The 27500-nt window shown below is 37.5% G+C and overlaps 1 protein-coding gene across 3 annotated transcripts in view; it reads left to right on the top strand.

The window, feature by feature from the left end:
* The first annotated feature begins 270 nt into the window (after positions 1–270).
* Positions 271–27500, top strand: part of LOC109046568 (gamma-aminobutyric acid receptor subunit alpha-6-like) — a 27484-nt gene continuing 254 nt past the window's right edge. Inside the window, exons 1-11 of one of the 3 annotated variants that reach the window (XR_006153054.1) lie at positions 271–542; positions 646–764; positions 1035–1102; positions 1620–1840; positions 2534–2616; positions 2702–2845; positions 3007–3159; positions 8398–8633; positions 11284–11534; positions 23225–23395; positions 23478–24066. Coding sequence is in view for 1 of the 3 variants with exons in the window: in XM_019064325.2 (XP_018919870.1) it covers positions 508–542; positions 646–764; positions 1035–1102; positions 1620–1840; positions 2534–2616; positions 2702–2845; positions 3007–3159; positions 8398–8633; positions 11284–11534; positions 25045–25054 (1320 nt within the window). In the remaining 2 variants the exon portion in view is untranslated. Of the gene's footprint in view, positions 543–645; positions 765–1034; positions 1103–1619; positions 1841–2533; positions 2617–2701; positions 2846–3006; positions 3160–8397; positions 8634–11283; positions 11535–23224; positions 23396–23477; positions 24067–25044 lie in introns of those variants that run through there. The other 2 variants (XR_006153053.1, XM_019064325.2) reach the window with 2 other exon arrangements.

The following is a 27500-nucleotide window of genomic DNA, read 5'->3' as shown; positions in this document are numbered from 1 at the left end:
AAATTGGAAAATATTATGCAATGCCTAAAAAGATCAGTAGTTGCACATTTAATTATGAATATAAACATGTATTAATTAAAATTCTCAGAATTTGAACGTGCATTAACTAATGATCAAAGTTTGTGAGAGTTTAAACGCATAAAATAGCACTATAATGTAAACTCAAACAGCAGAACATTTGCGCTTTTCCCGAATCTTTGGAAAATTCCCTGACAAAACCATCGTTCTCCTCTAATCTCTCATGACTTGTTCGATTTATTCGATCGTCAAGGTCCTTTGGTTTCTTCTACTCCGCCTCTTTGAGAGCACTTTAGTTTTCCATCGGAGTGAGTCGGAAGAAGCGCAACCCCACTGAGGAACTCCAGCAAGACTTCACGCATAAAAGCTTCGGGATTTACGCACACAAGCCTCGCGACCGCACCAGCTCCTTTCGCACACATGCATTATGGGACGTGCAACTAACACTAGCTGACAAGGGGACACTTGGATAGAGAGCGCGCGCAAAGCATGGCTTGGATACGCACATGTTTTTTCCTGTCTTGGTAAGTAGCAAAGTGCTTTTATCGGACTTTGCATGCGTGTTTATTTTTCTGCTTTGCTTGTTCATGTGTGAAAATGGAAATAAAGTTTCGAGTCTGTTTGCAGTGTTGGTCAGGTGTTGGCAGAGCCGCCAACCGCGACGAGGATATATTTGGATAACATTACGCGCGTTTTGGATAGATTATTAGATGGATATGACAACAGACTCCGACCTGGATTTGGAGGTAGGCAAGTGCTGGAATCACTTTACACATTAAAGTCTTACTTTAGGGATTGTTTAATCCAATTTTCACTTAAATTAAATTTCACTGTAAATGATTCTGGTCTTTGCGTGTGAGACTTCATTAAGTTCTTAATCAGAAACTGCCTTATCGCTTTGCAAGTTTTTTTTTTTTTTTGTTTGTTTAAAGTATGTGTAATGAATAAACTAAGGATTTTCTTTATTTCAAACTAATTCAATTTTATTATTCATTTATGTAAAAAATAAACTGTAGGACCTGTCACAGAGGTTAAAACGGACATCTTTGTCACCAGCTTTGGTCCTGTTTCTGATGTGGAAATGGTATGTGAGTAAAACAGTTATATGTATGATACAAGCAAACATGCATACAAACATAAATCCACAGTAATTGCATGTTTTCTATGCCCACTGCCTCTAGTCATGTCGGCCCTGGCTTCATTATTCTGACATTTCTGCAGGATGCCATTATAGCAGTTTAGGGACTTTAATCTGGTTGACAATCCCTGACAGTGAGGGTCCTGGCTCAGCTTTCTTTCCTCTGTTACACACTACACTATTTTTCTACAGTGTCCAAAGCCACTTCACTTCCCATGTGATCCACTGTGACAATCCGAAAGACAGTATGGATAAGTCTCCGCCAAGATTAGCGGGGGAAAAAAGGATAAAAAAATACCTTTCCAGAGTGAATGTATACCAGCCTGAATCAGATACATACCCGATGACACTTTGCTGATGTGCTATGTTTTTTCACATGCTCTGCACACAAAAGTTTGATTTGTGTTGATTTAAAACGGCATTCGTGTGTATATCTTATAAAACCCTTGAAACAATCTCTCAGGAATACACAATGGATGTGTTTTTTCGGCAAACCTGGATAGACGACCGGCTGAAATTTGAGGGCCCCATTGAGATCCTGCGTCTCAACAACCTAATGGTCAGCAACATTTGGACACCGGACACTTTCTTCCGAAATGGCAAACGTTCTATTTCACACAACATGACCACTCCCAACAAGCTGTTCCGCATCATGCAGAACGGAACTATTCTGTACACCATGAGGTAACCTGCGTGCCAAAACATTTGCTCACCAAGTCAAAGATGCACTGCACACTTGCTCTCTAAATGGCAGCAGAAATGAAACACTTACACATTCTTTCTTAGCAAAACAAAAATTGCAGTTGATTCTATTACATACCACGTACAGGTTAACTGTAACTGTAATATAATGCTGATGATAAAAGTTGTAGGGGAACGTGTATAAAATCAGTGCAAAAAAACATTAAAGACACAAAAATGTAAATCCTGTCATCATTTACTCATCCTCATGTTGTTCCAAACCTGTATGATTTTTTTTATGAACCATTAACTATGACTTTTGTCTCAATAAACTCCTAACTTGCTGCTTATTAACAGTTAGAAAGGTACAGTAGTTGTTAAGTTTAGGTATTGGGTATGATATTGGGATGGAGAATATGGTCATGCAGAATATGTGTATAAGTACTAATAAACAGCCAATATGTTAATAATAGGCATGCTAATAAGCAACAAGTTAATAGTGAAAATTGGTCCCTATAATAAAGTGTTACCAAAAAATCCTATAGGTTTGGAACAGCATGAGGGTCAGTAAATGTGAACTGTCCCTTTAATGCAAATGCAAAACGAAGGATTTTCCCATATGGGGGTGCTCACTGTATAGAGTTTAATTATTTGTTATTTCATATAAATTAAAAGTGATGGTTTTATTGTTTTCAGGTTAACCATCAATGCTGAGTGTCCCATGCGGCTGATCAATTTTCCAATGGATGGACATTCATGTCCTTTGAAATTTGGCAGCTGTTAGTATGTTTAAAATGGCACATATTTCCTCTGAACGTATTTACAGGTATGACTGACTTCAGTCTGGATTTGTGCCTCATATAGATGCCTACCCAATGAGTGAGATTGTTTACACATGGAAGAAAGGGCCGTTATTTTCAGTGGAGGTTCCTCAGGAGAGTTCCAGCCTGCTACAGTATGATCTCATTGGACAGACGGTGTCTAGTGAGAGGCTGAAGTCAAACACAGGTACGAGCTTTGAGACGTTTGCCGAGCATCAATTCTGACGGCTTTTCTTAATGCAAACCTCTTAAAACATTGTCATGATTTCAGTAAATATTAAACACGTGGGTTGAATCTGTGTTGATGGATTTTCAATGTATTTCTACTATTCCACTGATCTCTCACAGGTGAATACATAGTCATGACGGTGTACTTCCACCTGCAGAGGAAAATGGGTTTCTTCTTGATCCAGACATACATCCCGTGCATCATGACTGTGATCCTGGCACAGGTCTCCTTCTGGATCGACAAAGAGTCAGTACCGGCCAGAACTGTGTTTGGTAAGCCTCTGTTTTTATTTCCTTTTTAATTGTTTATTAGTTTGTGCTCACTGCATAGGCACCAATATGCTAACAATAAAGTGCATGGCTTGTTATGCATAAAAAATCAGATTTGAAATGAGACCCTGTATTTTAGACTTAGTGAGCTGCAGCATTTTAAGGCAAAATAGATCATAGTTTCCTTACGTTAAGGTTGTTATAAAAGGTAGGCAGCAACATCATGTCTTCTAAGATCATTATTTATTCTATTCCAGTGTATTCTTCACACAGAATGCAATCCTGGCATGCATAGCAACAAGCTCAGTGGAAACAATCCAGGTAGTGGATGAAGTGATAGAAATCACTTATAAGTAATCAGTACCAATTAAACAGACTATTGAGACTACTGAATTATTTTACTATGGCTGTTTAGACTGTTTCACCGATTTATTCTTTCATAATTAACTTACTGTTGCTAAACATTGTGAGTCGCCGCATGATATCGACTGTTCCACATCAGTCACTTTTGAGGCTCAGTTTTAGTTAGGATTCTGTTTTAAAAGGCAGCTAGCTATGTAGGCTGTAGAGTGCAAGGTGGCTGACTAAGTTTTGGAACTGAGCCACAGAAAGCAGGTGGTGTTTGTGTTTTAAACACACCAGATTTGAAACAAATTAATCTATATAGGTACAACATTTAAAGTGAAGAGCTGTGGATTGCAATACCAATACAGAACGTTCTCATCCAAATTGTGCCATCATAAATGTACATCAAAGTCTTTCTTCATAAACAGAAAAGAAACCAGATGAATTCGCTAAGCAGTCATTTATAACTTGATGAGATGATGCACATTTTCTGTTGCCTTCTTATGTAGATCCCCATTGCTTCATTATCTTAATGCACTCTTCTTGGCAGCTGTTGGCAAAGGTCCTAAATCACCTAAAGTGCCTTGGCCCTTGTTTTGTGGTGCTGTAGGATAAAAGCAAACATACTGAGATCCTCTTCCTTGCCTTCCTCTGTTTGCCCTCCTTTCCAAACAGAAACACGAGAAGAATAATCAGTTTTTCAGAGGATGCAAATATATATTTTTTACTGTTATTTTACTTTACATTTGACTGAACCAGTCTGCTGTGCTTTAAAGTTGCAGGCTCTTAACTTTTACTTTGTCCTCATTGCTTTTTCGGCTGATTAATTTGGTATGTACGAATGCAGCATCTGTCTTTGTGGTCTCCCGCTTGTGTTTGAATGGGAATGAGCTTATTGGGCAATTAGGAGTGTATCATTCTATAACCTACAGCTTAAGTTTTTCTCTTTATGAAAAACACATCAGCATGAAACAATTAAAGCCTGTGCAAGCTGTCATGTTCAATTTGCATAAGAGGGTGAAACGGTTTTGGAATCATATTTGAATTTTCTAATGAAAGGCATCTTGTTTGGGGCACTATATATCTAAACTCTCATAAACACTAATGCAAAGATTGCGATAATAAAGATGTTTTACCCACTGGTCAATAAAGTTGCCTAAAAGACCCAAAAATGAACATTCTGTCATCATTTACTCACCCTCAAGTCATTTTTTGAACACAAAAGAAGATATTTTGAAGATTGTGGTTAACCAAACACTTGACGGTAGTCATTGACTTCCACAGTATAGAAAAAAAAAAAGGCATTCTTCAAAATATCTTATTTTGTGTTCAACAGAAGATGCATGCAGGTTTGGAACGACACAATGTTGAGTAAATGTTGACAGATCTTTTATTTTTGAGTGAACTATCACTTTAAATGGGCTAATTGGAATGTGTTCTGCTGATAAAGTCACAGCTTTAGTAAAAAAATAAATAAATAAAAATGGCTTCGCTCTTAGTGAGGTGTGAGATGTCAGAAGAGATGTTTCTGCAAGCAAACACCGCTCACATGTAGAGATGAGAAAAACACACAACATTTCTCACATCTCTCTCACATCTCATATGAAAAAGCTATACCCCCTAAAAAAGAAGAAAAAAAAAAAAAAATAATACGGTGTAAAAAGAAATGAAGTGAGAGTTCTAACAAATGTAGAGATGAATAGTCAGAGGCACTCGCTGTCCATATCCATTGTAGTTGCTCTACATCGCAGTCTTCTTCCACTAAAAGCTGAAATGTCCCAGAGCATTGGGTTCAGAGATGTAACTGACTGAGGTTTATTTGGACCAACTTTTTGCCCTTAAAAGCATTCTTTTGCCCCAAGGAGTTGTGTTTGTTCTTTATACATTTCCATTCATGCTAAGGATCCATTAAACATGTTCTCTTGTAAATCAGATATGTCTAGATATTAACCTTTGATTTGAAGCTGAAGTTGAATATTCAATGAGTTTTAAAATTAGATTGTGGAGACGAAAGCTCAAGTTGTATTTATCTGTGAAAGACATCAGTTTGATAGGACCATGAGGATGAAAAGAGTAAATGAGCTATGTGGATATTTATTATAGTAGTTATGAGTGCTACTTATGAGACCGGAGTTGATCTATTCAAGTGCGTTGCTTTTAGACATAATATGTTCATGTGTCTTCTGTAAGGAATTAAACTCGGCTGCATTTCCCCAAAGCACTGTGTGCAGATTGTAGAGATCATTGATGCATGTGGCTTCAACAGTCTACTCAGACTAATGATGCTTATGGGAAACACAGCTCTGTGTATTGGACATCTATCAGATTCTGTTGAACACCTGAGAAAAGAGCTGTTCAAAAAAGATAGTTCAGAATAATACTGTAAGTCTCTTTAAGGAAATCACTAATGTTGTCATGCACTGACAATATTCCCTTCTGCTCTCAAATCTCACATGCAAATTGACTATATCCATGTTCAGTTGTGACACAGCAGGACTGTGAAGCAATGCTGTTTAAGCAATCATACAGGTTTGGAATCACATGAGAGTTAATAAATGATGAGTCAGGTGAAATATTTCTTTAAGGCCTAGTGTTTATGTCTATTCAGCTCTGTTTGTAGTGAATTTTATGACTGGGTGCTACAAGCAAACCTGATCCCTAGACAGCTCAGCTTCCCATTAGGTCCATTTATAAAGGACTGCTGTTATGTCTCTATAGGGCTTAGTCATCTAGAATCAAGCTTTGTGCTTGCCATATAATGTCAGTGTCTCTATTAAGACCTGGGTATGTTTCATCGTTACTGTCCTCATAGCAGATACCCCCTCTCTTAAATGTAGTCTCTCCTTGGGTGAGAAAACATATCTAATCTGTTCGGCCCATTGACACCATGAGCTGCCCTATAGATCACCCACAGCAGGCCAACAAAAACACAGCAAGCCAGTCCTGATGTGGATAGCTTGGCAGATTGTATCATCAATACCTCTGCCCTCAAAGTAACAGGTTTTGAGAAGATGGGGCATAGCATGGTGAAAAAAAGCAGAAAGACCAGATTTGTTTTACTTATGTGAGATGTATATTTTAAACTGAATCTTAGCAAATGGAAAGTAAAGTGACAGCATATGACTTGATATGTCATAGAGTTTGCTGTCAGCAGAAAATAATGAAAGTTGCAACCCAGGCTCATTCAGTAATCTAGACAGCTAAGACGATGCAATGTTGCAGTTATGGATTTAATTTACTTAAAACTGTTCAGATTTTCACAAAACATAAATCCATCTTTGACACTGGCATAACACATCTTATTGACAACTAGACAACTTATTTGCTTCCTTAATTATTTGTGTTCAAATATTATTATTAAATTACAATGCCACGAAACAATATTGTGTGTTTGAATTCCTTCAATCACTGATCTTTATAGACCATGGTCAAGGTCTTCCTATCAGTATTAAAAATCCTTAATTTCCAGAGTAGACCTAGACATTGTCTTGCCTTCTTATGTATGTGTTCCACATTTACCTGTCATTAATAATTGTGGCCAAATATTTAGAATTTGAAACTTGCTCTACATTGCTACCCTTAATAGTAACTTGTTTATATGAGCTTTCAACCGTGCCTGTCCTTCTTTGATCCCCGCAACATAATTCCTTGTTTGTTTTTTTTTTTTTTTTGTTGTTGTTGTTTTTTAATGTTCAAAAGTAGATTACTATTGTCACTATTACACTATTACAATGTACTCAAAATAAGTTGGACTTTTGACATCCATCTGACAGGAAATAAGAGCCAAGTCATCTGTGTATCTAACACATCATTGTTCCAAACATTAAGAAAAAAATGAACTCGAAATATAAAAAGGCCATTCTTTTCTCATAAAATAAAAATCCCTTGCCTTTGGGTTACTATTTTATAAATATAATTTATTAAATGAAGCAACACTTGTCAAACAGATGCACTGCTTTAGATGTGAAATAAAATATGACAAAGTTATTAAATGATGTTATCTGCCATCTCTTCCCTTTGAATCTCAAAAGCTTTTCAGCCCTTACTGAACTAATGCCTATTATTTATCCTGGAGCTTTCCCACAGGAGTTCATGCAGAGCTTTGAGTAAATGACCTATTCAATAGAGCCAACACGCACCAGCGGCCCATTGGGCTCTCTGATCCATTATGAAATAACTGTACACTGCCCCCCACCCCGCATTTTCCCATCAGCCCCTTTATTTTGGTGCTCAGAAACATGGGAGAAATGATCCAACTCCATATCCTTTTGATAATAACGACAAGAGTAAAGCAAAAATGCAAACCGAGAAACAGAACTGAGTTCTTCAGCATGATATCCATACAAGCACAAGACCAGACCAGAAACACAATTAGTAACACATAAACATCATATGAGGGGGAACAAAAGCTGCACTTCAAGTATATGTCCTTAAATGTGTGATGCTCCTAGACAATTTTCAGTAACACTTTAGTTTAGGGACCAATTCTTACTACTAACTAGTTGCTTATTAGCATGCATATTTCTATGTTCATATTTTAGATCCCTTACCTAAACTTAACAACTACCTTACTAACTATTAATAAGCAGCAAATTAGGAGTTTATTGAAGCATACATCATAGTCAATAGTTAATTAATATGAGAATTGGTCCCCAAACTAAAGTGTGAGATTTAGTTTAGATTTAGCAAAACAAGAGTTTTTCAACGTTCAGAAAATTTTCTGCAAGTTTATTTGCAGTTGAGCAATTTTGACTTTGTTTTTTTCATTAATGTTTAGGATTGGGTTGAACTGAGGCAAAGTTGATCCTAATTGACTGAGAACAGAACGGGAATTTTAACTAGACTTACTAAGATCAGTCAAGCTAACTGGATTTTGTGTTCTTGTATTCTCGACAGGCATCACCACAGTACTAACCATGACCACGCTAAGCATTAGCGCTCGTCACTCCTTACCCAAGGTCTCCTATGCCACCGCCATGGACTGGTTCATCGCTGTCTGCTTCGCGTTCGTCTTCTCAGCCCTTATCGAGTTCGCTGCTGTCAACTATTTCTCCACCTTGCAAGCCAATAAGGAGCTTCGGCGGGTCAACATGGCCTGTGCTGCGGCCAGAAGTGATGGAGAACTTGTTACGGTAATTCTTTCCAGCCTCTCTTCTCTCTCCCTTTCATGCTTCGCTCTCATTTTAGCTGATAACAGGCATACTAGACGAAAGGAGACAGTGGCCTCCCTAGCCATTTTACTGCTGCAGATTATATAATCAGTTCAATGTAGCAAAACATCCAAGCGAAAGCATGCCAGGCTCAAAGCGAGGTGATCTATCCACTGTGTCTCGCATGATTGCTGGAGGCGGCAGACACAATGCCATCGTACTCTTGCCCGGAGTGAGTAAATTAATGTGTGAAGTCACAGTCTGAGTTCAACTGCATGTGAAGTCACAGGCACAATGACAGAGACTGTATCTCAGTTTTGTGCATGGTTTAAACTCAGAATTGTAGCAGTGTGGATTGGAAGTGCTTCTTCTGACAAAGCTCAATGTCAGAGACTTGTGTAAAAACAAAAGCTCTACAGTAACTGGCTCATGACATGATCGTCCCATACAAGTGTTTTGTACACCAGTGTTACATTTTCATTTTCTAGCAGGTTTCCTGAATGCTCCCCTGTGAGAACTGGCCCCTAAACTAAAGTGTTACCTAAGTTGGATGTTTAAATATCCAAGTTTCCAAAATCTAAGTTTCTAATTCTTGAACAGGGTAAACAACAGTTGATTAGGGTAATTACTAAGATATCACCATTTACCCAGTTGATTAATCACAGACAATTGCTTTGTATTACAAGTTTTCTGAAATGGAATGTTTAAATATGGAGATGAGGCATTATTTAATTCAATATGCACTAATTTGCATACATTTCCAGAACAGAAATCTAAATATTGGATAGAGCCAATTTAAAAATCTTGTTTTATTTAGTTGACTTATTAGAGTTAAAGTTTTTTTACAGAGAGGATTGTGGATTTCTCTTTTTTATCACTCCATACATCTAAAATAATGTCATTAGCCAGAAAAAAAAAAGGTTGGTTTATGAATGTGCTATTGAGGTAGATATTTCGGAATTAGTGGATCATTGAGAAAACTCCCTTTAAATATATTTGAATTTTATGTATTGTAATTTAAATCTAAAGACGTACAGTAAATAGATAAAGTGTCATAAAATATGCATTTTGGATGTTTACTTTCCACTAGTCTAAAAGTGGTCTTGCTTTAAAAAAAAAAAGTCTTTAGTTTGATTTCCTGAAGAGTGGAATCACTGTGGCTTCTTTAAAACACAGCGCTTTAACATGTCAGCTTCTCCCTCAACCAGTGGCAGCAGTAAGCGAATCTGGAGCTAAAAAGATGAAATAAGCATATATGATGGCTCTTTTGGAGAACAGTGCAACAGTGCACATTCATGAACTACATGTAAAGAGCCAGAGAAGGGTGTGAATGTCCCATTGCCTTGGGTATTTAGTCTGAGTTAGGTGCTGCCTGTTGCGGTGTCAAAAATAGCTGTGATATTATGGCAGCGTGAGCCAGGTGCTCCCTGGGTGATTTCACGTTGCAGTAGAGGCGGCACAGTGATCTGCAGCTGACACTCACAGCTTGGAAACCTGCTCAATGATGGAACCGACTCAAAGCTGCTGCTCCATGCCAAAACTTTCCCCAGCCGGAAAAAGGCTAAGGCGCCGCAAACATAAGCCATAAATAACCTTGTTCACTCAGAGCAAAGACTAATTAAAGTTCATTATGCAGATGTTATTGTTGCCCACCTGCTCTAAATATCATATTTAGTTGTTACGACCGATAGTTACAAACCGACAGTTTGGTAACACTTTAGAGACCAATTCTCACTAGTTGCTTATTATCATGCATATTACTTGCATTTTGACTGTTTATTAGTACTTATAAAGCACATATTAATGTCTTATTCTGCATAACCATATTCTACATCATAAATCCATGCCTGTACCTAAACTTAACAACTACCTTTCTAACAATTAATAAGCAGCAAATTAAGAGTTTATTAAGGTAAAAGTCGTAGTTAATAGTTAATAGTGAGAATTGGACCTTAAAATAAAGTGTGACCAACAGTTCTTTACAGAGACATTAACTGGTTGAAGTTGGTGAGTTAGCCTCCAGGAGAAAAATTAAATTAAATTAAATTAAATTAAATTAAATTAAATTAAATTAAATTAAATTAAATTAAATTAAATTAAATTAAATTAAATTAAATTAAATTAAATTAAAAAGCAGATACTGGGGCTGCAGTAGAGCAAAAGAATAGCATAGTGCATCAATTTACAGTGTGTAAAAAATTGGAAAATGCATATTTTTAATGGATCCTTTTTTATCAAGTTTGCTTTAGTGTAGCAGTATAACTCTCTATAACTCTATAACTCTATAACAGCTCTTCAACACTAGTAAACACTGCTGCTACATCACTACACAACCCTCCCTAAAGTGGCTTTCTATTACATCAAATTTACCTTTGCAACAAAATCAAAAGAAACACTAAAAGGGCGAATATTATTATTTTCATGCTGTATTTGATTGTGTGTTTGTATCTCTGGAGCATAAAGGATCACTGTAATAACATTTTCTGTGGTCTGTCATTACCCCAGCTGCACTGTTTCCCTGCTGGTCCGTGTTCCAAACTCAAATGTGAAAAGCGTCCGTTGTGTCACCAATCAAACAGTTTGATAACTGGTCACTTGTTCTCATCTTACAAATGAATCTCTCTGTGTCTAGAATCCTCTGGACCCTGGAGGTGTGTTGAAGAAAAGGCTGAACTCACTCTCTCAAAGAGATGCTCCTGACAGGTTCTCCAGACCACCACAGCCTGATTTCCATCAGCAAGGTTCCACTGTCCCTGCCAACAACATGCTGACAGGAACTAGTATTATTGACAAGTACTCACGCATCCTTTTTCCTCTGTCCTTTGGGGCCTTCAACCTGGTCTACTGGATTGTCTATCTCACCAAAGACACCATGGAGTCCAGGTAGGTGCTCTGCTGGTTTGTAGAACTTGCCTTTTCATTCTTTTTAAGAATATGAATACCTGTGTAGGTCAAATATATATATATATATATTTTTTTTTTTGACACGGTTGGTCCAGACTTCAAAACTGGTCTGTGTACAACCTTTAATAAACAAAGCAAAATTGCTACTGCAAAGCAGTGGATGTATATCAGAAACATGACCCAGGCTTATTGGAAATACATGCTGTGAAATTTTGAAATGTCACAGGGGTTCATGAGGAGGATAAGCTTAGCAGGATAGCTATTCATCGTCACCTCTCATTTCCCATGCAAAAAAGTTATTACAGAGAAATACAGCAGTAATAAATTAATTAATAAAAGGCCCATTTATTTCTAAAGGTCAGAAAAGGGTGATGGAAAAAGGTAAATAAAAAACTTTATAATTTGTTATACAGTTGGTTGGGAAAATATATACAAATAAACTCTTCCCCATAAATCTAAAAATCCTGCCATTACATAATGTCTCAAAGAATTCAAAACTTAATTTAGTGTCAGAGCAGGACAGTGAGAATTCAGCACAAGAATTCAGCATAAGTTCTCAGCATAAGTTGTACTGCTGATGCTCTTTATAGAGAGAGAAAGATGCTGCATTATGTACTATTGCATGCTTGGCTGTTCGGGACACTTCATTAAAAAGTCCTCAAACAGTATGAATGAGATGTCAATGACTGAATAGAATTAAGAAATGTATTAATGACTAGTCCTGCTGAACAATTTCTTTAATGATAGGACAAGTATATTTAATGAAGATTTAATTCCTGGCAAATGCTGAAAAAAATGTAGGGTTTCATAGAGCACATCTGTATTTTATTATTTGTATTATAGAGCACATTTGTATTATTTTTCCTATGTAAAATTAAGGTGAGTTTATGCAGATGCCATCCATATTCATAGTGTTCATAGTGAACACATATTTTATTAAAAATAGCTATAAAAGTATCATAAATATAGTCCATAAGAGTCGTGTGATATATTTCAAGTTTTTGGAAGCCATTTGATATTAGACCAAAATTCTGTGTTCAGTTACGGGACACACAAGAGCCATGTTTGGTGTTTCTGCTGTGGTGTGTCTTTGCAGCATTTGTCAAATATTCACTCTGACATAAATAAGATTTCAGAGTTTGGGCAGAGGGGAAGATTATCATTAAAAAACTGCTTAAATTCCAGTCTGTTCTGAAGGTCATGACACACCAAACCGACAGTCGGTCATCAGTGAGCGTCTGTCAGCCCAGTGTACCACACCGTCAGCGGCTCTTTGCCCGATTGAGCGTGTTGAATTGGGGTTGAGACAGATCACTCTGATTGGCTGTTAAGCTTAGAGAACCAGTGCACCAGAAAAAACCCGAAAGCAAACGACGTAAAGAGGCACACACAGAAAGACCTTCATCTTCTCTATGCATTCAAACAGATGATTATTTGATATTCTAGTCTTGAATGAGGAAGATGAAGACCAACTTATCAACATGATGCATATTCAAAATCGTAATAAAAAGCTGCTTAGCTTATGGCTTTGATTTCCCTTTTTAAATGACACATTTAAAAGACTGCCCCCTGCTGGTGTAGACAGGTGTGTCCTCTCAGGCAGGCGCAGAACGTATATGTGCTAGTTGGCCGTTGACTGTAGTCTTTGTGGTGTTTATGTGCAACATTTAGGCCAGCGGTTCTCAATTCCAGTCCTTCACTTCTAACGAGCTGATTATCTGAATGATGTGTGTTAACAAAGAGAGATGTGCAAAATATGCAGAATTGGAGGGCGTGGGGACTAGAACTGAGAACCGCTGGTTTAGGTGCAGATGCAGGCCATGCTAGGCGACATCACAATCAGCTTTCGTCACTGCTATAGTTCTTTAATGTCAGTTTGGTGTGTCACAGGCTTAAACCTTCCTTTGATGTTTTCCTTTGTTTTGATTCCATTATCTTCTTCTCCTACTAATAAAGCCTGCAATTAGATCCACATGGGTTGAAGCAGCTGAGAACTTTAAAGCAGCTTAGTGGTACGATCTGGAAGTAATCAAAAAAAAAAAAGTAAAATGTTTTCAGTGGTACGATCTGGAAGTAATCTCATAACCGGTCAGAGATGTGTATCCTTATGGCAGTAGTATACAGTTATAAGATAATACAGGTTATGTGGCTAGTTAGCATCATGTATTCAGAATATTTGATCATGTAGACATAATGCATATTTTAGGTGATGATAAGAGTTCAGTTCAGTTAGTTTCACGTTTTTGTATAGAACTTTCCATATTGTTTCAAAGCAGCTTACAGCTTATGATCACAATGATAACAATATAACGAGGGTATTTATCTAGTCTTAAACTGTATTAATTATTCTACATTAAAAATCCATTGTATTTTAAATAACTTAACTGAGCTAATAAATTAAAAGGTTTAAATGTTAATGTACTGACATTTTTTTGTTTGTTTGTTTGTTTGTTTTTTGTTTATATAATATTCTAGAGATACAGAGTGCAATATTAAATGGTGTAATTTGGGAATGTTTAAATTGTGAAAGACTTTTGTTCCAACAAGTAAATTTACATTCAGCTTTTCATTCCCAAACTGAACGTGGGACAGATTTTCCCTGTCCTCATGTCACCTTTCTCTTTTCAAATCCAGATGAAAAAAGAAATGAAAGAAAAAGGCCTCAAAGCCTCCATGAAAGCACTGCCACGGGACAAAAGGAAAATATGAGATACCTCGACTCTCTCATACACACCCGTTCAGTATGTCGGTGTGCGTCTGACACAGAAATCATAGTGGGCACTGCAGCCTGCCGGTGGCTGTTTAATGAATAGTTCCATTCGGGTGCAGACGTTAAGGAGGCACATTGGCTGAGTTGGCTTGTGTGTATGTACACGTGTGGCAGCTTCACAGAAGCTACCTGCAGGTGATAAGCTCTCCGTTTTATTGCCCACTGGAGTGCCTGACGCGAGTGGAAGCGCTTTTCTCATAAATCAAAGGCAATAAATGTCAGCGCAGCCCGAAACTCCCCATTTTCCCATCTTCACGTAAGCCTTTGCCATAACTTTGTTGTAATGATCATTCAATTATTGCCCATCTTAGATATGTCAGGAAATGTTGGATGTGAGACCAAGATTTATCATATCTTTATGGATTCTCACTTCACACTTATCTTCACTCACATAGCACAGTCTGAGGTACCATAGTAGATGTGTATGTGTGTGTGTGTGTGTGTGTGTGTGTGTGTGTGTGTGTGTGTGTGTGTGTGTGTGTGTGTGTGTGTGTGTGTGTGTGTGTGTGTGTGTGTGTGTCTGTCTGTGTGTTTCTGTCTGCGTTTTTTACCTATGTCTTTCCAGGGCATCCAATTATTTGATTGATTGATTGATTGGTTGATTGGTTGGTTGATTGATTGATTGATTGATTGATTGATTGATTGATTGATTGATTGATTGATTGATTGGTTGGTTGATTGATTGATTGATTGATTGATTGATAATCTTGTACCATATTGACATGAAAAATACAAAGGGAAAGAAAATATATTCCACGTGTTGTTAGTAACAATATGAAGTGCACGAAACATTACATTGTGTCATGGTTTCCCAAACTGGGGTTCATGAAGAAGCAGCAGGGTGTTCATGAGTTTAATGAAAAGCTAATAATTAATCAAATCATAAAAATGTAAAATGAACACTCATTATTGATGCCATCAACACTGGAAGAATTTCTGAATGTTTACAAGTGGTAGGCTATTTTAGAAAGGTACATTTAAAAGATGAAAAACAATTTTTTTATAATATAATTATTATTATATATTATTTTTATAGTAATTTATATGAATAATTTATTGCTATTGTGTGAATAATATGTAACCATTTAGTCAATTAAAAAGTAACTGCAATCTTATTCCGAGTACTATAAAATGTACTGCAATGTAATTAGAAGTACTTTATATTGCATGTAATCCAAACTAGTCACACTTAAACAATAATGTGTACAAATATGCATAATAAATACTTTATCATAGATAAAACATGTTAGTAAAGAGCCCACAAACATCACTAACACACAAGCATTTGCACAATAAATTAAAACTGTATTAAACAGTATAAAATGTTATAATGAGCCATGGCTGGATCTTCCATTTGGAAAATTATCCAAAACAAACATCAAAATCAATGCAAAAATGGGTCACTGTGCACAAAAAATTAAGGTTCAGCCATGGCAATTCCAGTCCCCTGACCTGAACCCTATAGAAAATGAGTGGAGTGAGCTGAAGAAGAGAGGCACCACTATGGACCTCTGAATTTGAATGATCTGGAAAGGTTTTGTTTCTAATCTCTTGCCAGGTGTTCTCCAACCTCATCCAGCACTGTAAGAAAATACTAAGAGCTGTTATCTTGGCAAATGGAGGTTGCGAAAAGTATTGAATTAACATGTATTGGAGAAAAAGATCAACTCTGTCCATGCTGGTGTCCCTCAGGGTTCAATTTTGGGTTCTTTGACTTTTTCGTAATTGCACTTTAATTAATGAACCAGGTGAAGATATCCAGGGACAAAGGAGAAAATCCAATCCCAATTAAACAACAGCTTAATATAGATGCATCATAAATACATGCTATATATACAAAGGGATAACAAGGAGATAAACAAGAAACAGGTTTGCACAATCAAAAACCCGGAAACATAATCACTACTGAAATGAGAACTAGGAGTACGAGTTGTAAACAATGACCACAAATCATAAATTTGTTTGAGGGCTGAATATGTAATAGCATTGTCACTTACATAAGTTTGCCTCTTAAGTCAATGAAAGTTCACAGATCCCCTGAATGATCACCAGCACTATTCGCAGCACCATCACCCGGCCGAGCACTATCAGCATTTGGGAATTTTAAATCAACCACTGTTTATTTAAAATTCCTCTGCCCTGATTTTTAGATTTTATTTAAAGAACAAAATATTTATAGTGTTTAATTGCTCTTTTCATGTTCTCACTGGAAACGCAATAGCATACTGTAACTGGGGAGGGGAGAATAGAAGATTGGCCTCCAGACATAAGCTTTGATAAACAGGTTTGTCAGGGAGCCTTTTTCATTTCCATAGCAATCTAGTGTCTAAGAGCAGAGCAATTCTTCAAATTCCTCAGCTGATTTCTTAGGACAGTCTTACTGGATCAATACAGAAACTAAATTATATTTTATCTCCAGGAGAGGAGGCATATCTACATATATCTATCTATCTATCTACACTGTAAAAAATCAAATTAACAAAATGCTGGAAGGGCAAAAATATTTAAGTTGAACTAATTGAATTGCTTGGGCTAAGTTGAGAAGACATATTATATTAAGTCTGCACAAATATATTTTAAAAACATTAAATTAATGGTTATTTTCAAATCCAGTCAACATTCAGAATGCCAATGTTTGACTCAACTAATAAAAACAAATCCAGCCAACACTGATGTCATTCCACACGTGCACAATCCTGAGAGACTTTGTGAGAGAAACTGTGCAGTGCCACCATCTTGTCAAGCTCACGTGTCAGGTAAGTCCCACTAAATAAATGTTCTTTTTAGCCTAAATTTAACGAGAAAGACATGCAACATATTCGATTTTTTGAGTGGACATTTAGAAAGTGTTTTATGAGTTGTATATCTGAAGAAAAGTGGGTATAAGAAAGTATATGTCTTATATGTGAAGTTCAGGCATTAGGTAAATCAAGTGGCACTGAATAAATATTTGTACTTAACGTCAGACTGATTTATTCAAAACGTATATTTAAAAGGTGTAAATGTTTTATTTAAAACGTATATATTTATACACAAACGTACAACATATATAAAAACATCTAATAAGCGTTGTGTGATATGTCTGAGGGAAATTTAAGTTAAGGGAATGTGGTCTTTCACCTTGTTTAATCCATAAAACACTTAATAACACTTAATATCAAAAGCTGTGTTACTCTAATGAATTTTAGCTAATTTTGGCGTGTTGTATGATGTTTTTTGTGTTTCCGTGACGTGAAAAGATTAGAAGAGATCACGCGGTCTTTCTCTCTTTTATGTTTAGTACGACGAACGTAACCGAAATCTATGAAACTTGTAACTTAATGTAAACCACAGTAATGCGCTCATTTAAAGTTAACATGGGTTGAATGGGTTTTTGCATTTGTAAACTTTTGCAATTGTCCCTTGAAGTAAAAAGATGACATTAAACATGACTAACAACAAGCCACGGTGAAATGTCCGCATTTCTGTTCTCGTAAATGGTGTTTCGGAAGAGAAGTTTGTCGTTCAGAATGAAAATGAACAACTGAATCGTTTCACAAGGCCGTTCAAAGCGTCTCAGTCAGTTCACTAGGCAAGGCAAGGCAAGGCAAGTTTATTTATATAGCACATTTCGTACACAATGGTAATTCAAAGTGCTTTACATAAAAGAAGGTAAAATAATCATGAAGAAAAATAATAACAAAAATAAACCAAGCAATTTTAAAAAACATAAAACAGGCAATTTTAAAACATTGGAAAATGATTTTAAAAATTGACGTATTTAAAATGAATTTAAAACAGTTTAAAAATAGAAAAATGATTTTACATAGAATATAGTGAATATGTAAAATACAGTGCAATCAATTCGGACATCGCACATTGCTCATTCAACAAATGCACAGCTAAACAGATGAGTTTTGAGTCTAGATTTAAATGTGACTAATGTTTTAGCACATCTGATCTCTTCTGGAAGCTGATTCCAACTGCGGGCGGCATAGTAACTAAAGGCGGACTCCCCTTGTTTTGTGTGAACCCTTGGTATTTCTAACTGACTCGATCCTAATGATCTGAGTGGTCTGTTTAGGTTTATATTCAGTGAACATATCTGCAATATATTTTGGTCCCTAGGTCATTGAGTGATTTATAAACGAGTAAAAGTACTTTAAAATCAATCCTAAATGTAACTGGAAGCCAGTGTAAGGACCTGCGGACTGGTGTGATCTGCTCAGATTTCTGGTTCTAGTCAGAATCCTGGCAGCAGCGTTCTGGATGAGCTGCAGCTGTCTAATGGTCTTTTGGGAGAAGGCCGGTGAGGAGACCATTACAATAGTCCACCCTGCTGGTGATAAGGCATGAACAAGTTTCTCTAAGTCTTGACTGGAAACAAAACATCTAATTCTTGCAATATTTTTTAGATGATAGTATGCTGATTTAGTTACTGCTTTGACATGGCTACTGAAACTAAGGTCTGTCTCCAGAATCACACCAAGATTCCTGACTTGATTTTTAGTTGTTTGTCCCCTTGAGTCAAGGTATGCATTCACCTTGAAAACTTCATCTTTGTTTCCAAATGCAATAACTTCAGTTTTTTTCCTTGTTTAACGAAGAAAGTTCTGGCACATCCAACTATTAATTTCATCAATACATTGGCAGAGGGAGTCAATGGGGCTGTAGTCATTTGGCGATAAGGCTAGTTAAATCGGGTATCATCAGCATAGCTGTGATAGGCAATTTGGTTCTTTCTCATTATCTGACTTAGTGGGAGCATATACAGGCTAAACAAGAGCGGTGCCAGAATTGAGCCTTGTGGGACTCCGCATGTCATGGACGTCCACTTAGACTTATGCTCTCCTAGACTCACATAATAACCTCTCCCTTCTAAGTATGACCTGAACCATTTGAGTACCATCCCAGAAAGCCCGACCCAGTTTTCCAGTCTCTCTAGTAGTATGTTATGATCGACAGTGTCAAACGCAGCACTGAGATCTAGCAATACCAGCACTGATATTTTGCCAGAGTCAGAATTTAAGCGAATATCATTTATTATCTTAATGAGCGCTGTCTCTGTGCTGTGATGCAGTCGAAAACCCAGATTGAAAATTGTCCAGGTATCCATTTGAGTTTAAGTATTTGTTCAGCTGATTAAAAACTACCTTTTTCTATAATTTTGCCTATAAAAGGAAGATTAATTAGATATTGGTCTATAATTGCTCAGAATGGTGTTATCAAGATTGCTCTTTTTCAGGAGGGGCTTTACAACTGCAGTTTTCAGGGAGTTTGGAAATGTCCCAGAAAGAAGTGAGGCGTTCACCACTTCTAAGAGATCTGCTTCTAAACAGTTAAGCACACTTTTGAAAAAAGATGTGGGAAGTGTGTCAAGATCGCAGGTTGACGATTTTAGGTGCTGCACTATTTCTTCCAAAATTTTGCTATCAATTGCTTCAAAAATAGACATAGTATCTTTTTGATATTGCGTCCAGATCTGTCTGACCTCTGCATTACTTGAGGATGTGCTAATTGCCTTCCTGATATTAATGATCTTCTCAGAAAAGAAGGAAGCAAACTCATTGCATTTGGTAACTGAGAGCATTTCACTGGGAATCTGACTTGGGGGGTTTGTCAGTCTCTCAACAGTGGCAAAAAGAGTACGAGTGTTGTTTAAGTTACTGTTTATAAGGTTTGAGAAGAAATTCTGTCTAACTGTGGTTAGTTTCACATTAAAAAGCATGAAGGCTGTCTTTATAAATGCTATAGTGAATTTCAAGTTTCGTCTTCCGCCACATCCGCTCGGCTTTTCTGCATTGTCTTTTCATAGTCTGAACTGCTGATTGATCTTCTCCAAACTGATTTCTGTCTGTTTGTTTTCTTACTGACTATTATTGGAGCAATATCATCAATAACATTCTTAACTTTTGAGTTAAAGGAATCAAGGAGAATATCAACACAGAGTCCTGCAGAAATGCATGGTGTTAGAGATATAGCCTCCATAAACCGCACACTAGTGTTATCGTTAATGCATCTCCTTCTGACAGAGACAGATCTAGATTCATTGGTAGCAGAGATCAATATATCAAAGAAAATACAGAAGTGATCAGATAGTGCTACGTCCTTAATAACAATGGATGAAATGTTTAGACCCCTACTGAGTGATTAAATCTAGAGTGTGTCCACCTTTGTGTGTGGCTCCATGCACATGCTGAATCAGGTCAAAAGTGTTTAGAACCGTTATCATTTCTTTTGTAATTTTGTTTTCTGCATTATCTATATGAATATTAAAATCCCCTGCAATAGAAAAAACAGTCAAACTCTGAGGAAATCAGCGATAGCATTTCTGTGACCTCTTCAACAAAGGCTGGAGAGTATTTTGGAGGCCTGTAAATAATGATAAACAGAATGCGTGGAGCACCTTTCAGCACAATCCCTAGATATTCAAAAGACAAGTACTGACCAAATGACATTTGCTTGCATTGATAGACATCTTTAATAGAGCAGCTACACCTCCACCTCTCCTAACAGTCCTGCAGACACTCATGAAAGTAAAGTTAGGAGGGGCTGCTTCATTGAGGACTGGTTGCACTGCAGCTGTCTTCTAGCCATGTTTCATTTAGAAACATAAAATCCAGATTGTTTGTGGTTATAAAGTCATTGATTAGAAATGATTTATTTTTTAGTGAGCGAATGTTTAAAAATGCCAACTTGATGGCAGTACTTTTGTGTCTTTATATCAATCTTAGTTTTGATGCATTATAGGTCGCAGATTCGATGAGTTTGCCCTTGAGCTTGAAAAGACCTTAGACTTTCTATCACGTGATAAAACTGAAAATATAGAAAGCTACAGGCACACTGGGTTCCCACTTGTTCTGTAAACATTTGTGAATGTTGCTGTTATTATAGCGGGGACCCGACACATCACTGAGAGCTGCTATCAGTTGTTTTTGGTTCACCTTCAGCAGATGGAGGGTTTGGGCCCTGGCGTTGTGGCAGCGGTCGGAGAGCTCTCACAGGAGCAGGGCCCACAGGCTTTGGTGGTTGGGGGGGCCCGCCGTTTTTTTTTTGGTGATATTTGCGGGCTTGCAGCGAATGAGTGAGAGAGATTAGTCGCCAGCATACACCAATTCCTCCATTTTCTGTGAGAAGCACAGAAGTGGAAATGCTGGAGAGAGGGATAATGTGTCCGGTGAGAGGGGCTGTGTCTCTGGTGTTTCCAGTGACTGTGATATGTTGTCCTGGCTTCCCTGGCTGTTTTCCAGAAGGTCATCCTTGGGTGCTGAGTCTTGTATCTGTTTTGATACATCACAATCCTGTCTGTGAGGAGCTCTGTGGGCAGGGCTCAGCCGGGATAGTGTCCATCAGAAGTGCTTGTTGTGGCTGGATGGTGTTATCAGTGTCCTTGTGGGATATGTCAACCACATGATGACTCGGACCTGGTGTGTGTGTGCTGAATGAATTGACATACTCTGCTGAAGGATGGCGTAAGCAGAAGTAGAAATTGTCCTTAAGCACTCTAGCTCCAAGTTTGTTAGGGTGGAGGCCATCCGGTTTAAACAGTTGTCTATGGCCCCAGAACAGATTGAAGTTGTCGATGAAATTTACTCCTTTTATATTGCAAGATCTTTGTAGCCATGTGTTCAGCCCAAGCAAACCGTGAAAACCATATTTGTTCCCCTTGCTGGAAGTGGTCCACTGCATGAACGACTGACCTTTGTATTTGAGTCTTCGAAGTGTTTCAAAGAGTTCACTGAAGTCCTTCTTAAGGAGTTCTGACTGCTCTTTCCGAATATCATTCTTCCCCCACATGGATGATGATTCGACTTGCAGTCTTGTGCTTCATCAGAATGTTCTGAAGTTCCTTGTTCACATCAGAAACCGTTGCTTGAGGAAGGCAGCATGTTGTTGTAGTCCTGCTACTGATGTTCTGATAATAGAGTCACCCACTATCAGAGTCCTGGGCTCGGCTGCGCTCTGAGCTGAATGCCGCTGTCTGCTCGACCTTGAGCGCCTGTTAGTAGCAGTCTTAGCTGCTGGCTGATCCGATACATGTTTAATCACATTTGGGGATTCCTCACCCGCATTCATTAATGCTTCAAATCTGTTCTCAAGATGTATAGGGGGGTGGCAGAATACCAGTATTCACAAGCCTTGTAATAGTCGAATCTGGGGTAGAGGATGCTACAGCAAGCAATACGAGAAACTCGTGACAATCTGATGTCTTGTGTTCCTTTGGGTCTCGCTCCCTGTTTGTGCCATCGATTAGTGTGGCGATCAGTTTCGGCTTGTTCCTCTACACTTGGTATAAACTGTTGAGATTCAGAAGATTCATGGGACTCACCGGCTGTATGCTGAGAGGGTCCATGACGACGGTCTGCTGAGTGTTCCGCCTGTTTTTGGAAGTCCAGCAAGTAACTTTGTTTCAAGAAACCACAATCCTTTGTAGAAGTTTGCAGCAGTTTATGCAACAAGTATATTCAACAGGAGGAGGCATTTTCTCTCTCTTCTGTTTGAATGTAGGCAGTTGTTTTCCCGTCTCCGGAATGTAAGCTGCTGGCAGTGGGAGGCAAAGTCTTCTTTTTGTAGTATAATTCCAGTCCCAAAGAGTTTTTAGTTTTAGTGTTTGTAGTGAATCAGTAGATCGTGCACATGAGTCCCTGCACTGGGGAAGACCGTGGCTCAGTAAACACTGGGACAACTGATCAATCAATTTGTAAAACGTCACCATTTATCAATAACAGGCTGGACCGTTATATTTTGATATTAATGCTCCCTGTTGTGCATTGGATTGTGGAATGGATTTGTCCCCAAAAAAAGGTTGCAATTTTTGTTTCATCAAAAAAATTATTAACTGATATTGATACACTGTAAATGATTTAAAAGGCATCATTTCATTTTTTGAACTTAAAATATACTTTTCTTTCTCCATCAGGGTGTGGCCTAAGGTTTCATTGGTGCTTTGTCATCATTGAAAGATTTCAGATGCAACCCAGTCAGTTCTTCCAAGGCACCAAACACTGGCATGTGACCAGACTGCTCCACTGCAACTACATACTGTACTGTGTGTACTTTCAAGACTAGGAGTTAATTGTTTTCATTCCAGGTAATATATGTAAATGTTTAGAGTTTTTACTACAATTATAATGTGCTTTACTGTTCTCAGTGGCATCTTACACTAATATTAGTCTGTTTCATTCTTATTCCGATGTGAATGTAGCCACCCAGATCCAGTCTGTATCCAGATCAGATGGTGGATCAGCACCTAGAGATGACAGCCCTGAACATCAGCAGAGACCATGTCAGCTAGATGAGCCCCAGAGACAGATCCTCCTGAAGATCTTGTTGGCCATCGGGACAAGACCACAAGAACCAGACAAGTCCTCTGCTCAATCTGACCTGTGTTGCAGCCTAGAATTAAACCACATCATGCTGCCCCCGACTGTGCCTGGTTACTCCCAAGGTTTTCTACTCAGTCTCTGTCACCGATGGAGTTTTGGGTCCTTGCAGTTGTCGCCTTTGGCTTGCTTATTTGGGGACACTTGGCTGATTACACAGACATTATTAGAAGAGAGTTAAACTAGATGATGTCAACACTGGATCACCAATGAACTGACTTTAGCTGGAAAAATGTGTTAATGTCCTCTTGCATTACTGACAAACTATTTTCCTGTTTGACTCTGTAAAGCTGCTTTGACAGAACCAGTTGTATAAAGCGATATGTAAATAAAGGTGACTTGATTTGATGTTATATACTGTAACACCTGGTTCATTTTATTTAATTTAATAAAAAAATAGATATTTATAAAAAAAAAACTATAATATTTTTTAAAAAAGTATGTGTTTTTAGTGATTGATAAACACCAGTTAATCATTTTTTATATTTTTTTAAACTATAAAAATATATGTTTATGTAGTTCCCCAGCAATTTCTTATGATGTCCAAATAATACATTTTAGTTGAGGTAACATATAAAACACAGAGAGTAAACGTTAAATTTTAATTGACATAAATTGCTGTAGTCTTCTAAATGTTTGACCAATTAAAACATTTTAGTTGAATGGACTATAAAACTAGCTCATTAAAGGCTGAGCCAACTTAAAAATAACAATTCAGATAACACTTTCAAGTCAGAAATCTACCAAAATTAAAATACCTGTGGAACTTGTTACTAAATAATAATTAGTTGAAACCGCTTGCAATTTTTTACATCCATCCATCTATCTATCCTCCAGCATCCCTCACACTGTCACTATGCCATGACTGGCAAGAACCAGGCCTGCTGCAAATAAGGTTTATATCCAAAACCTGTCAACACAAATAAGCAAATCTATGACTGTATTCAGAACATAAATACACTTCTCAGCCATAAACTGGATAGGCCTTTTGCTTTGTTGATGAACTCTAGACAGTGTGATGTAAAATCAATGTTATGTGGAAAATAAAAGCTGACGCTCGGTTATATTCGCTAGTAGTTGTCAACACAGTCGTTTTCAAGGCATATCAAACGTGAAATGTGGTTGAAAACAATGAACTATTCACCTGTTATGAGAGTTAAAATGTCATGTTTATGCATCTGTGATGGGGTAGCAAAGACAGCCATATTTGTTAACCCCTACAGTAGCTTCATACATGTGAATCGTTTAATTTACATTTGGTTCCTGAAGTCCCTGCCTCCTCCCCCCATTTTTGCTTATATCTTCTATTTTTTTACTTCTCTCTGTCTCTGTTTATATATATCTGTCTCTCTTTCAGGGAGGTGTAAGCCCCGTTAGAAACCACAGAGAAAGGCGACTGAAGACATGGCCATCTAACAAACTGACAGATGGATAGATGGAAGGATGGATGGATGAGAGACACATTCAGGGTCTGCTGCTGAAGATGTAAAAGTGACTGTGCTGAAAGGGGACAATGATAGCCTTCTTCATCTTTGCTCCCTCCCTCTCTTTCAGCCCGATAGCATGTATTGACCTCTCATCGCTCTGGTATGAAACTCTCCGACTGCAGAATGATTTTCCTCCTTCCTAAAGACAGTGAGGGTGCAGTGGCACTCTTGTTTTGATATTGTCACATAATTACACACTCATCATTCTCCCTTCACACGGAATAATAAAAATAATAAAATCTCTACAGACACTCACAATAATGTGCAGGTGATACTTTCCAGCAACTGCAAGCCTTATAGCAGCCATGCTACTTTTACCCTGAAAAGAAGCACAGAGCAACATAACAGCCTGAGTCGATTTTTGAAGTGTGTAGCAAGATAGTGAACCATTCTACATTAATTATTATTATTATTATTATTATTATTATTATTATTATTATTATTAATAATAATGTTATACTTGGTTTTGTAATTGTCCAAGCCATTACAGATCCTCCAGTGTGCTGAGACATGCATGATGGTTATCAGGTACACAATAGATTTTAGGTTCTGATACGGTACTTTTTTGAATTTAGCAACAACTCGGTCAGGTGTCCATTTTCTCCATCTGTGCCTAGGGAAATTTACATTTGCACTATATTTGAAAGTGCATGCACTTACTGTACAGTTTACTTACACTACAAACTACTGAATAACTTAACTACAAGTTTAGGTTTATTTTATGGTTAGTACCTAGTTATTACACAGTTATTACAATTACTTTGTATGCAAATGCATAACAGGAAGTGCTGGATTTTCCTCTTGGCACATTGAATCCTTTTGCAGTTTAAGCAGCTGATGCACCTGCAATTTGTTTTTGCCTTGCTTTTGCCTCTATCTCTGTTGCTTACAAATACTGCTAACTGACAGTCGTCCTAATGTGACTCATCTTTGCAACGGCATTTATAGTTGCGGTTTATTTTCAGAGTTAAGACACTTTATTTATTGTGGCGTTTCCATTATTTGGTCCACTTCCTCTACACAACCGCAAACAGTTCTAGTCTTTCCAGACACTGGAGTCCACCTGGGGCAAAGAATGCGTGCCAGCTTCAGACAGTAGCTGTTTTCTTGAATCATTTTGTCCTGCTCTTTTTGCTTCATTGAACTGATGGGGGTCTTTTAGGAGAGAGTTCCTTTAGAACTGTCTGCTGTTTTGGACAAAGGCAGCCCTCCTGGAGAAAACTCTGATTGTGTACAGTATGTGTCTCAAATGCGCTGACTTATTTACACACTTCTAAAAACACTCCTACAGATATGCCCTTTTCAAGAGTGCATTAGCTGATTCAGTGCTGCTGTTTTTTGTTTGTTTTGTTTTTTTGTTTTTTTTTTGCCATTGATAAATTGTTCTTCTTATATAAGGTGCTGTAATAATTGAAGATGATTCATTTGTTGGCCTCCATCAAAGCATATTATAACATTTATATTAAAATACATCGCCATCCAAGCCTGCTTTGGCAGAAACCAGCATCTGAAGATGGTTTCCTGGCAACAGTCCACCTGCTATGAAATGAGTTCATTTATTTATGCTGTTTTCAGACTGTTTTTTTTTTTTTTTTTTAGACTTTTTAATCTCATTTTGATTTTTTATTTATAAATGGGCTTGAAATGATGTTGATTTCTCAGTTTATGATAAGGTATACTGACTGCCCTCTTTGCATTTAAATGCTCAAGTACAATATCACCTAATAATAAACTTTTTAACAAGAGCAAATTAATCCAATTCACAAACAACTGTGAAATTTCCAGTTTAGACAAGGAAATGCTAATTTGGAGGCTCGTTATCTGGGGGTAACTGGGTCCTGTGACAATGGGGATCCACACATGAAAACTGTCCCTGGCCAAATGCATGCAGTTTTATGTGCTGTTCGTACATGTGTAACTATGGGTTATTTATAATCTGCATAAGTATACTGTTTTCTGTTTTGTTTTTGTGGACTGCATGGCCTCTCATGCACACATACTGTACACTGATTGACAGGTTCTCTGACCTGCTTATCTTTACATCACGCAGTTTTATCTGAAAAGAAAAGTACAAATCATACAGAGGGTTTGATTTGTGTGTGTGTGTGTGTGTGTGTGTGTGTGTGTGTGTGTGTGTGTGTGTGTGTGTGTGTGTGTGTGTGTGTGTGTGTGTGTGATAGAGAGAGAGAGATGAATTGCTAAAGCAATCGTTGCTGATCTTTGAGCCTGTCACCATAAAGCAAATGCAGAGATGAGATAACATAATGAAAGCACAACATTATATATATACTAATATCTCCATATAACATATGACATTGATGTCTCC

This window comes from Cyprinus carpio, chromosome A21 (assembly GCF_018340385.1).
Source record: "Cyprinus carpio isolate SPL01 chromosome A21, ASM1834038v1, whole genome shotgun sequence".
NCBI lineage: Eukaryota > Metazoa > Chordata > Actinopteri > Cypriniformes > Cyprinidae > Cyprinus > Cyprinus carpio.
Note: the sequence above shows the minus strand (reverse complement) of the source record. Positions and strands in the feature narration are given on the sequence as shown.